This window comes from Mya arenaria, chromosome 16 (assembly GCF_026914265.1).
Source record: "Mya arenaria isolate MELC-2E11 chromosome 16, ASM2691426v1".
Classification (NCBI taxonomy): domain Eukaryota; kingdom Metazoa; phylum Mollusca; class Bivalvia; order Myida; family Myidae; genus Mya; species Mya arenaria.
The window spans coordinates 22424781-22438117 of record NC_069137.1 but is presented as its reverse complement, the minus strand read 5'-3'; the positions used below and the strand labels follow the sequence as shown (position 1 = coordinate 22438117).

The 13337-nt window shown below is 38.3% G+C and overlaps 1 protein-coding gene across 1 annotated transcript; it reads right to left on the bottom strand.

Annotated features, from left to right (window-relative positions):
• Nucleotides 1-1692: 1692 nt before the first annotated feature.
• LOC128221492 (protein starmaker-like) lies at nt 1693-3122 on the bottom strand. The gene is made up of 2 exons (XM_052930099.1): nt 2880-3122; nt 1693-2733 (listed from the first exon to the last, which is right to left on the bottom strand). Exons 1-2 carry the CDS (start codon nt 3120-3122, stop codon nt 1693-1695), a joined length of 1284 nt encoding a protein of 427 aa, XP_052786059.1.
• Between the last annotated feature and the right edge of the window lie 10215 nt (nt 3123-13337).

Here is a 13337-nt window from a genome sequence, read left to right as displayed (position 1 = left end):
CCATTTGCAACATCATAGCAGGTATAATCCCTCCGGCGCTGTGCAAATATCCTGCTATTATGTGCAAAAACATGTAGGTATTCCCCTTCTTTTGTGTGCAACAACATGCATATAATGCAGATATCCTTCCTTCTTTCGTGTTCAGCAACATTCAGATATCCTCATGCAGTTGTATTCCGTCTTTTTATGTGCAAGTTCTACGCCCTCCTGCGTTGTGCAACAAAGTTCAGCAATTTCCTCTCATTTTGTGTTCACCGACACGCAGGTACTCACCTTCTTTTCGTGTGAAACACTATGAAGATAACCTCATGCCATGCGCAACAACATGCAGTTATTTTTCGCCGTGTCATGCGAAACGTCATGCAGCTATATCCCCTCATGCCTTGTGCAACAACATGCAATTATATTCCGCCATGCCATGTGTAACAACATGCAATTATCTTTCACCTTGCCATGTGCATCAACATACAATTATATTCCGTTTTGCCATGTGTAATATCATGCAGAGATATCCCCTCATGACTTGTGCAATATCGCCGCGCATGGTGTATGCACCTCCTCCACTGTGCAACTAATTGCAGTTACCTTCACTCCTGCAACATGCAATTATATATCGTCTCGCCATGTGCAACTGTATGCTGTAATCGTTTAACAACATGCAGATATCTCACAGCCCTCTTTCTGCAACAACACGCAGTTATATTCCCTCTTGCCTTATGCAACAACATGAAATTATCTCCTTTTCTGCCATGTGCAAAACATACAGTTTCTTCCATCCCGTAGTGTGCAACAACATGGAATTATCTTCCCTTGCTTTATGCAACACCATGCAGTTTTCCTACTCTTGCCGTGTGAAATAACTGAGTTGTCTCCTACTCCAGTATATACATAAGGTGTGTGGATGCACAACGTTTACTTGTTTCAAATGCATATTGCATAATTATGAATTTCTTAGTCTAGCATAAGGGGTTTGACAGTTGCTGTGGTTTCGAAGACATGACAGATAAATTCCTGAAATTAATCTTACCCACAGGAACGGATGTTATAAATTGAAAACATAACAATCAAATATAGAACGGCATTTCGTAAATACGAGGGTGGTACATCAATTAAAATTGGATTACATAGCTACATGTGTTATAACAAAAAAATATAGTAATATCTCTCAATTAACCTTTACTTACCTGAATATTAATAATTGAAAACACACTTTTATTGTTTGTTATTCATCAGCACACACCAATGCTGAGCTACAATACTTGTCTACTTGAACGAATATACTATTATAGTCGTCTTCCGCTGTGTGTGTCTCGCGTTGAAATGTCGGTGAGGCTTTGTCACTGTAGTCTTGTTCCGCTGTTTGTGTCTCGCGCTGAGAATTTGTGGAGGTTTTGTCACTGTAGTCGTGTTCTGCTGTGTGTGTCTCGCGTTTAGATGGTGGGGAGGCATTGTCACTGAAGTCGTCTTCCGCTGTGTGTGTCTCGCGTTGAGATGCTGTGGAGGCTTTGTTATTAGTGTCGTGTTCCGCTATATGTGTCCCGCGTTTAGATGGTGGGGAGGCTTTGTCACTGTAGTCGTGTTCTGCTGTGTGTGTCTCGCGTTGAGATGTCGTGGAGGCTTTGCCACTGTAGTCGTGTTCTGCTGTGTGTGTATCGCGTTTAATGGTGGGGAGGCTTTGTTACTGTAGTCGTGTTATGCTGTGTGTGTCTCGCGATTAGATGGTGGGGAGGCTTTGCCACTGTAGTCGTGTTCTGCTGTGTGTGTCTCGCGTTTAGATGGTGGTGAGGCTTTGCCACTGAAGTCGTGTTCCGCTGTGTGTGTCTCGCGTTGAGATGTTGTGGAGGCTTTGTTATTAGTGTCGTGTTCCGCTGTGTGTGTCTCGCGTTTAGATGGTGGGGAGGCTTTGTCACTGTAGTCGTGTTCAGCTGTGTGTGTCTCACGTTGAGATTTTGGGGAGGCTTTGTCACTGTAGTCGTGTTCTGCTGTGTGTGTCTCGCGTTTAGATGTTGGGGAGGCTTTGTCACTGTAGTCGTGTTCTGCTGTGTGTGTATCGCGTTTATATGGTGGGGAGGCTTTGCCACTGAAGTCGTGTTCCGCTGTGTGTGTCTCGCGTTGAGATGTTGTGGAGGCTTTGTTATTAGTGTCGTGTTCCGCTGTGTGTGTCTCGCGTTTAGATGGTGGGGAGGCTTTGTCACTGTAGTCGTGTTCAGCTGTGTGTGTCTCACGTTGAGATTTTGGGGAGGCTTTGTCACTGTAGTCGTGTTCTGCTGTGTGTGTCTCGCGTTTAGATGTTGGGGAGGCTTTGTCACTGTAGTCGTGTTCTGCTGTGTGTGTATCGCGTTGAGATGTTGGGGAGGCTTTGTCACTGTAGTCGTGTTCCGCTGTGTGTGTCTTGCGTTTAGATGGTGGGGAGGCTTTGTTACTGTAGTCGTGCTCTGCTGTGTGTGTCTCGCGATCAGATGGTGGGGAGGCTTTGTTACTGTAGTCGTGCTCTGCTGTGTGTGTCTCGCGATTAGATGGTGGGGAGGCTTTGCCACTGTAGTCGTGTTCTGCTGTGTGTGTCTCGCGTTTAGATGGTGGGGAGGCTTTGCCACTGAAGTCGTGTTCCGCTGTGTGTGTCTCGCGTTGAGATGTTGGGGAGGCTTTGTCACTGAAGTCGTGTTCCGCTGTGTGTGTCTCGTGTTGAAATGTTGGGGAGGCTTTGTCACTGTAGTCGTGTTCTGCTGTGTGTGTCTCGCGTTTAGATGGTGGGGAGGCTTTGTCACTGTAGTCTTATTCTGCTGTGTGTGTCTCGCGTTGAGATGTTGGGGAGGCTTTGTCACTGTAGTCGTGTATTGCTGTGTGTGTCTCGCGTTTAGATGGTGGGGAGGCTTTGTCACTGTAGTGATGTTCTGCTGTGTGTGTCTCGCGTTGAGATGTTGGGGAGGCTTTTCACTGAAGTCGTGTTCCGCTGTGTGTGTCTCGCGTTGTGATTTCTGTAAGGCTTTGCCACTGTAGTCGTGTGCCGTTGTGTGTGTGTCGCATTGAGAAGTTTGGGAGGCTTTGTTACTATAGTCGTGTCCCGCTGTGTGTGTCTCACGTTGAGACGCCTTGAGGTGTTGGGGAGGCTTTGTCACAGGCATGATTTGTACGAGTGTTTAACGGTAATACTGAGCTATATAGTGTTCCAGCAGGATTTTGAACAAATCAAGTTTTCTGTACGCCGACTTTCTTACTCATGTAAGTGTATAGTATTCCTGATATATTTTGTATAAGCAAATTACGATTTTTCTTAATGAAGTCCTTACAGTATATGACACGTGATTATTTAGTAGTAAATGCTTCGCGTGCGAATTTGTTTTAAGGACAAATGCTAGGTTAAAGAAAACAAATATCTATAAACATTATAACCTGCCAATTAGCTTAGTCATCGAAGAAGACAATTGCTGTAAGCACAAAACAAAGGAATCACGACACTATATAGAAGAACCCTTTGAAGCTGGTTCTATGCCTTCGTTGACAGGGTTGGTGTTTTTAAGGTAAAGTAAATCAAAGAACATTCTTCCCTAAGTCCAACCTTAAACATAAAACATACGGTTGATAATACCTCAATGTAAATGACAAGCCAAGAATGATCTCTTCTTGTCCAACAATTAACCTCACAATCATCTATTGTATATCAAATACCGGACCTGTCATTGGCGTGATAGATACAAACAATTGACTGAACCGTTTGTTCCACAAAATGCGTATCTTAAATACATTTCAAAACCTGACATGCCGCATTGCCTTTAGTTCAAACATTACAAATCTATATATATTTAGGTATATCAAGTATTATCAATTTGTACTGTTTGAAAAACGCGCTGAGATAGTAAATGCTTCTTGCATCTTTTTTAGCAAAATAAAACTGTTTAATTGCAGTATACGAGTATAACTTAACGTTTGAATAACGCATTTTTTCCTGTCATGTCCTTCAACATCGCGCGTTGATTTTTACAAATGACATTGAAGAAAATAACTTATATTATTGTATAAAGTTAAATGAATGTGGAAGATCCTGATCCATAGCCCTATTCTTAAGTAATTTGAGTAATATGGAAAAGATTACACAGTACAGATAATAGTGACTATTGCTACCCAAACTGAGCCGATATTGAGAAACGAATACTGGGCTGTACATCGACTTCAACACAGAATGTAGAAAGTTTGTCATTTCTTTTGCAAACATCTGAAGTTTGCTCTAATTAGTGTTTCAAATCAAATGAGTAAATACAATTGTGTTATAAAGACAATCCATACACTACCAAAGATAAAGAATCATAACGTTTTAGTTAACGTTATGTTACAAATCATACATAACATCAGGTAAAGAATTACAGCACTTTAAGTTGTTCCGGTTAAACATCATTACTTCCTAACAGAACGATATTTGTTATCTTATACACATTTGTTGTGATGTTTACCTTTTGTGTATTATTATTCGCCCTTTAATCATTTAATTTTGTTGCGTTACAATGAAATCCTACAAATCTTTTAAAGATAAACTGGTGTCGTGAAACTTGTGCACGCAGAAACAACCTCAGTAAATACAATTGTTTAATCTAAACTGCACTTTCACAAACGTATAATAATAAAGTATTAAAGTAAATTTAGTTGTTCCGCTTATTTTTTTACATCTAAGAGGAACGACTTTTGTTATCTTATACATACAGAGTTTCTGTTAACCTTTGGTAAATGATTAGTGTCCCTTTTATCAATAAATGATATAATGTTTGGATTTAACCCTACAAATATGTTCAAAATAAGTTGAATTGGTGGAACATTAGCACGCAGAAAGGAAAATCCGAATATATTTCTTAAAATCGCCATTTTTCAGCTCGAATGCAACAATAACAAAGTCTACTTCGGCATGAAGCTAAATAGTTCATGTACATTTTTTACAAACATTTAAAATCTGTAAATAACTAAAATAACTATATTTTCCATGTATTGCATGGATCCTTATGACGTTTGACAGGATATGAAAGAAAAGTAACAACTGTACTATACATCTGGATATATACCAATTAATCCGTTAGTTAGTAACAAACGCCCTAAAAGGTGACATTCTACTGAACTATTTAGTATGCAGAGTGCCAATAAAATAATTTGTAGCCTTACGCTCCAACAAAGAATAGTTTTATCTATTACAAAAACTGAACAGAAGTGATCGAAATACAACTTCTTGCTACACGTTTGAAAAAGGCCTCACAACATGAACAACTATATGATATTTTGGTCAACAAACATAGAAAGATATTATAATGTCGACACAAATAGAGGTACTTGACTCCAGTTTATTTTACGTGATATGAACATACACTATATAACAAAATAAATGGTATGTAATATTTTTGGAAGTTGCGAAAATAATCTTGCTAGTTAAGAGTCTTACACAGTGGATGAACTTAATTTCCTTTTTTTACCTTGGTTTAATATTTAGTAAGCCTTTGCAACATGTATATGTGAGATAAGGAGTTGATAAATTATGGTAAAGAAAAACACTCGAGACATTTCCGAAACAAGGCAAATATTTTGTTAACCAAAATCGGATAGATATTTCGCTTCGATTAAAATCGCTTAACTTTTTACTAAACCACATAATTCTATAAAGAATAAATGTTTTACTCTTTAAAAGATTATTCTTGATATCTTGAACTTTTGAAACAAGTTAAGTCATGATCTTTCCTACCTATTTTTGCATGATCCTTTCCTCATTAAGAAGAAGATGTATTCGTACGGAATTGACAGTTTTTATATCCGAATAGATGGGAATTTGATTTTCATGCTTGAATCGCCCCAACGGGAAAAACGTAAACAATAGCCTCTAACAACCGAACGATCAGTAAATTAAATAGCATCTTCCAACAGAACGTTCAGTAAATTTAATAGCTTATAACCGAACTTTTATTAAATTCAATAGCATCTTACCACAGAAATTGAAATCAATAGCCTCTAACAACGAACATTTAGTAATTCACGAGCCTCTAACAACGGAAAGTTGAGTAAATTAGTAGATCAGTAGTAAATTCGGTAGATCAGAAGATGATACCAACCTAAGTGTTACAGGGGCATAACTCAACAATAAATTAAACCAGGGTTATGGTACTTATTGTAATAGCAGACACCATGTAATTTAACACGCACTAACTCTTCATTATATAATGTGTATAATAATTACAATATCCGAGGAAAAATCGTGCGTGCGGACTTTTGAACATTTGATCATGGAACTTGCCTTGATGCTTGATTCCGAAATATCGTGCACCTTAAGGTCATCAAACTTAACTTGACGCTAGGGTACGAGATATCGTTCACGTAATGGTCATCGAAATTACATTCTCGGTGGGTTCCGAGATATCGTTCACCATTTGATCATCAAACTTACCTTTACGCCTGATTCCGAGAACTCTTCCACCTGTCTTGGTCATCAAACTTAAATTGACGCCGGATTCCGAGATATCACTCATGGTTATCAAACTTTAACTGACGCCTGATTCCGAGAATTCGTACACCTGTCTTGGTCATCAAATTTAAATTGATGCCGGATTCCGAGATATCATAAAGCTCATGGTAGTCAAACACACATTGACTCCGGATTCCAAGACATAATTCACATAATGGTCATCAAACTGACCATGACGGTTGATTCCTAGACATCGTTCCCTTCAAAATTATCGTTACGTCATGGTTATCAAACGCATTTTGAAAGTGGATTCCGATATATGCTAAATCCCCTGGATATAAAATTTGTACCACTTGTTCTAACAAGGATTTCTGCATCATGCTGTGTCTGAAATGTAAACTTCAGATCAAAAACAAACTACTTTAATACTTTTAATTGTATACGCTTTCAGATAACCCGTAAATCTTGTTCAAAGAAACCATTCTAACAAATATGTATGTATACACTTTCCTTTAAGAACGGAACAGCGGAGCGAACACTAAGACTTGCCTAGTTGACTAATGGATCAAAACGTGTCAATTATTATTGGCAAATAAATAGGCATTGCTTTACGTTTACGCATTGTCTACGGCAACGCTTCTAGTAAGTCTTATTTTGTTATTTTGTACGCGCCATGACCAATGTCAAAATGTATGCTTGTTAACGCCAAAAAATAACATAGACACCAAACCTATAAAAAATATCTTGATTGTGTGTATCTTATCAGATACAATGACTAGATCACTGAAACTGACTGCAATGTGCATACACACATGCATTTGCCTTCCTCCCTGACTTGCGTTATATCATGCAGTTATCTCACCTGCTTTCGTATGCAACAACAAACATATATCCTCCTGTCATGTGCAACATGCAGGTACCCCCTCCTTTCGCGTGCAACAAAATGCAAACATCATCCTGCTCTGTGCGAAAACATGCAGATATTCTTCTGCCATATGCAAAATCATACACGTATTCCCCTATTTTCGTATGCAGCATCATGCATATAACCCTCTTCAATGTTCAACAATATGCGTGTATCCTCTCTCCTTTTGTTTCCAGAAGCATGCAGATTCCTGCAGTTGTCTTCCGTCTTGCCATGTGGAACACTATGCAGCTATATTTCCTCCAGCGTTGTGCAGCAACATGCAGCATTATCCTCTCCAGTTGTTTTCAAAGACACGAAATTTCCCACCCTCTTTTCGTGTGCAATATTATAAAGATATCCTCTTGCTATCTATATCCTCTCTTGCCATGGGCAACAACATGCAGCTATATCCCTTTTGCCATGTGCAACAACATGTAGCTATATCCTCTATTGCCATGTGCAACAACATGCAGCTATATCCATTTTGCAATGTGCAACAACATGAAGCTATATTCTCTCTTGCCATGTGCAACAACATGCAGCTATATCCCTTTTTGCCATGTGCAACAACATGTAGCTATATACCCTCTTGCCATGCACAACAACTTGCAGCTATATCCCATTTGTCATGTCCAACAACATGCAGCTAATTCTCTCTTGCCATGTGCAACAACTTGCAGCTATATTCCTTTTGCCATGTCAAACAACATGCAGCTATATCCATTTTGCCATGTGCAACAACATGTAGCTATATTCTCTCTTGCCATGTGCAACAACATGCAGCTATATCCCTTTTTGCCATGTGTAACAACATGTAGCTGTATACCCTCTTGCCATGCACAACAACTTGCAGCTATATCCCATTTGTCATGTCCAACAACATGCAGCTAATTCTCTCTCTTGCCATGTGCAACAACATGCAGCTATATTCCTTTTGCCATGTGCAACAACATGCAGCTATATCCCTTTTGCCATGTGCAACAACATGCAGCTATATTCCTTTTGCCATGTCCAACAACATGCAGCTATATCCCTTTTGCCATGTCCAACAACATGCAGCTATATTCCTTTTGCCATGCGCAACAACATGCAGCTATATCCCTTTTGCCATGTCCAACAACATGCAGCTATATTCCTTTTGCCATATGCAACAACATGCAGCTATATTCCTCTTGCCATGTCCAACAACATGCAGCTATATTCCTTTTGCCATGTGCAACAACATGCAGCTATATTCCTTTTGCCATGTGCAACAACATGCAGCTATATCCCTTTTGCCATGTCCAACAACATGCAGCAATATCCCCTCTTGCCATGTGCAACAACATGCAGCTATATTCCCTCTTCCCATGTACAACAACATGCAGCAATATCCACTCTTGCCATGTGCAACAACATGCAGCTATATCCGCTCTTGCAATGTGCAACAACATGCATCTATATGTATTTTGCCATGTCCAACAACGTGCAGCTATATCACCTCATGCCATGTGCAAAAATATGCAGTTTTCTTCCGTATTGCCATGTTCAACAACATTCAGCTATATCATATCTTGTAGTGTGCAACAACATGCAGCTATATGTCTTTAAACATGTGCAACAACATGCAGCTATATGCCACCTGCCGTGTGCAACAACATTTAGCCCTATGCATCCTGCCTTGTGCAACAACATGCAGCTGAATGTTTTTTTTTGCAAAGTGCAACTTTTTGCAGCTATATGCCTCCTGCCATGTGCAACAACATTCAGCTATATGCCTCCTGCATTGTGCAACAACATGCAGCTATATGTTTTTTGCAATGTGCAACAACATGCAGCTATATGCCTCCTGCCATGTGCAACAACATGCAGCTATATGCCTCCTGCCATGTGGAACAACATGCAGTTTTCTTCCGTCTTGTCATGGGCAACATCATGCGCCTATATCCCCTCTTGCAATGTGCTGCAACATAAAATTATCTTCCACCTTGCCATGCGTAGAACCATTCATCTATATCCACTCTTGACTTTTGCAATTCCGTGGTGTGTGCAATGATATGCAGTTATCTCTCATCCTGCTCTTTGCAACAACATGCCGTTTTCTCACACCACAGATAATTAGATCCAAAAAGTTTACCATGCCAGAAATTCTTATCTAACCCACGCGCAACGATAAAACGAGTACCCGTATGGAAATTTTTTATTGCCATCACACAAGTAACTCCCTTGGTGAAGACCGTGGTCTGTAGCATCATGGAAACCTTGTCTTTTGGCAATATTTAGAATCCTTATTAATTTGTTTTCGCTTTAAATGGCACTATAAACAAATTCGCACTCCATATATTAAAAAGATTTAAGTCACTGCGCGCATATTCATGACAACCACGAATGACCACATATCTATAAACATTTATTTTCACTACGCACAAAATGATGAGGCTTTGTCACTGTAGTCGTGTGCCGTTATGCGTGTCTCTCGTTGGGATTTCGTTAATGCTTTGTCACTGTAATTACGTAACGCTGTGAATCAGTTGTTGAGTTATTGATAGGTCTTAGTCACTCCAGTCGTTGGGCGCTGTGTGTCTCTTGTTGAGGTGTTGGTAGGTAATTATCACTGTTGTCGTTTGACCCTCTGTGTCTCTTGATGTGTTATTGGTATGTCTTTGTCACTCTAGGCATGTGACGTAGTGTATCTGTCGTTGAAGTTGTAGTAGGTATTTGTCACTGTAGTCGTTTGACGATGTATATCTCTCGTTGAGCTATAAGTAGGTATATGTCACTGTAGTCGTGTTATGCTGTGTGTCTCACGTGAAGCTCGTGGTAGGGCTTTGTCACGGTAGTCGTGTGACTCTTTGTGTATCTCGTATAGACCTTGGTAGGACTTTGTCTCGGTAGTCAGGCGACGCTGTGTGTCTCTCGTTGATACCTTGGTACGGCTATGTCACGGTAGTCTAGTGACGCTGTGTGTCTCTCGTCGAGACCTTGGTAGGGCTTTGTCAAGGTAGTCGTGTGACGCTGTGGGTCTCTCGTTGATTTCTCGGTAGGACTTTAGCACTGAAATCTTGTGACGGTGTGTGTCTCTCGTTGAGCTCTAGGTAGGGCTTTATCACTGTAGTCGTGTGAAGCTGTGCTTCTCCAGTCGAGATCTTTGTCGGGCTTTGTCACTTTTGGTGTCTTTCGTTGAGATCTTGGTAAGACTTTGTCATTGGAGTGGTGTGACGCTTTGTCTCTCTGTTTGAAATATTGGCAGGGTTTTTTCATTGTATTCGTGTGACGTTGTGTGGTTCTCGTTGAATTTTGGAAGGGCGTTGTCTCTCTACTATTATGACGCTGTGGGCAATAACATATTAGTAACATTTTATCTGCAGGGTTTGGTACTGATTTATCGGGTAATAGAATACATTTTAATACATTCCAAGAACAATAAAAAGGAACATATGTAAAAGCTCTTAAAATTCTCTACGAAAGGGGCTCACATTTTCTGCTCAATATAATTTTTATAGCTTGGTGTCGTTGACGGGGTCGTCATCATAATAAAAATGAAAAATCTGATAAAACCAATGAAACCTTGTTCATATTACCCAAAACATGTGTAAGGTATACAAACATATTGCTCGTATGTACAGAAATGCCAACTCTGGTTAAAATAATTGTCGAAGAATGCTCCTTGACTGCCTGTATAACAACACCAAACATTGTGGTTTGTTCCAGTGCTCTAAACTATAAATTCTTCTGATGTGGAAAAGGGAACAAACAAAAGCAATTTGAGGGTTATACTTGAAGAGAGTTTGTGTATAGGTTTTCGTTCGGTTCTGGGATTGTGCGAATAGCGGGTGCAATCAGGAAAATATCGATAAAATCACGGCTTTCATCAAGTAACAGATCCAAAAATGTCCGAAACGGAGACTTATGTCACATATTTCCTCTGGTTCCGCAATGTCGTAATTAATACAAAATATAAGTAGAATTGGCAGATTATCTCCCCAGAATAAAGGTTGCATTGTAAAGTGAAAGCCAATGATACGTAGTCTGTACATATTGCTATTGATCGAATTGTATTGCATTTTTAGCAATGAAATGTTGATGTTTTTTGTTCGTTTTTTTTTTAATTTCTCTTCATTTACCTATTTTCAAATGTTGAAAAAATGTTGTTTTGTAAAAAAGAAACAAAGTATAATGCAGTGCTTTCAAGAGAAAACTTAAACGAGTATCATTCATTTCATTAGTCGCATACGTATAGTCTGGAGTTTGCAATTACATATTTTACCTGGAACCATGTGCCCTATAACAGGAATATCGTACACATGATATACTGATATGGTTGCAAATGGTTCATAAATGATATGTTACAAATATTTTATTCTTTCATCTTATTGAGTAATAAGATTGTATGGCTACTGCACTATATTCTATTTTTCTAATTGATTTCAAACCTGCCTATAAATAGGCTATTTCTTACTTAACACAAATATGTTTTGTATTGACGAAGTCTGTAAACAATTAACTGTTTCATTGTGCCTTTAAGATAATGAAGGTAAGCAACTATTTTGTCTTGTCATTTGTCAAATTATATTTAGATATAAGACCAGACCCACCGACTGAGTTTTTGTGTTGAATATGTATTTGGCTTCAAAATCTTGGTCCGTACTTGCAGCACAAAAGGCTTAGTGCAATCTTAATTATCTGTATAATAAGATTTAAACACTATCCATGATACTATTGATACTATTGGAAGACACGAACAAAATGTAATATACGCATTTGTACAATACAACTAACCAGTTCACATTTATCCAGTTAATAAATAACTATAAGGATCCTTTCTCGACACATTATATAACATATATAACATTAGATGACATGTGAGTTTAACAAATATAGTGCTTCAAATAACATCCCCAATGTGTTACTCTTAACAAAATAAGTGTAAATGCTAGATTTATTTGATTCTTGTTTTCAAGGTTATAATGTTTAATCAAATAACTTTTTTTGCAATATGTTTGCTTAATATTTCTGGTCAAATTTCATTTAAAAAAGAACATTGTTAACGGTCAAACAAGCAACTGAAAGACTGTCAGCTGAAGAGCATGCATGTGCTGACAAAAGTTAACTTAACGATAAATGAAATAAATACACCTTTCTTTAACATACTCAACTCTCATTCATGTTTGGCAAAACTTCTAAAGCTTCTTAAAGTATATTGGTTTAAAACCAATTTATTTCAACATTACCTTTTCAAATTAAATTTTCACATTTTAAACACAATCAAAGGATTTATTATTTATGGCAATAGTGCATGCAAAGTAAAAAGGATCAAGACAAAATATTGCAGAACGATTTGAAGCTTTGTCTTCTCTTACAAGTCGGTGTTTTAAGTTTTAATGAATCTTTCTTTTTCTTTCCTAGCGCCCAATTTATTAATTTGTTAATTATATTAAATCAATTTGGACTGTTTTTTTATGCAATGAGACAGAAGAGTAATTGCTATCTTAACATATCCAGTAAATCGTGTATACCGAAATCGAAATGCATTGTGTTTAAAGTAATTAAGAAAGAATACATTCACTAAACGCGGTTAAACTTTACAATTAAACCTAGCACATTATCATTTCACTTTTATGAAATTTATTGGCAAGTATATGTGCTTTCCTTAATTCCACTTACGTAACAAATCTTCTACACATGAATATAATATTACACTTGGATAATTTAAATGTTTGGAAGTTGCACACAGTTCCCTTTCATCAACGTTCAACTCAAGAAAACTAAACTATTCATATGTGTACAAGCGCGTGCTTGTAATACTAGAATCTAGATTAAACGCGCAGTGAATATCTGTTTCACTTACCATTCAAAGGTGGTTTAGTGTGTGTTATTTCTGTGGTATGTTGTACGTTCTCAGTCTCTCGTTTAGTGTGAGTTATTTCTAGGGTGTGTTGTACGTTCTCTGTCTCTCGTTTAGAGTATATTGTTTCTGTGGTGTGTTGTACGTTCTCTGTCTCTCGTTTATTGTGTGTTATTTAT

Excerpts from the sequence above, each read along its gene's own strand:
- LOC128221492 (XM_052930099.1), bottom strand. The coding sequence starts at position 3,122 with ATGCCTGTGACAAAGCCTCCCCAACACCTCAAGGCGTCTCAACGTGAG. Across the intron at positions 2,734-2,879 it reads CACAGCAGAACATCACTACA|ACACACACAGCAGAACACGA; the intron begins GTGACAAAGCCT and ends TCTAAACGCGAG.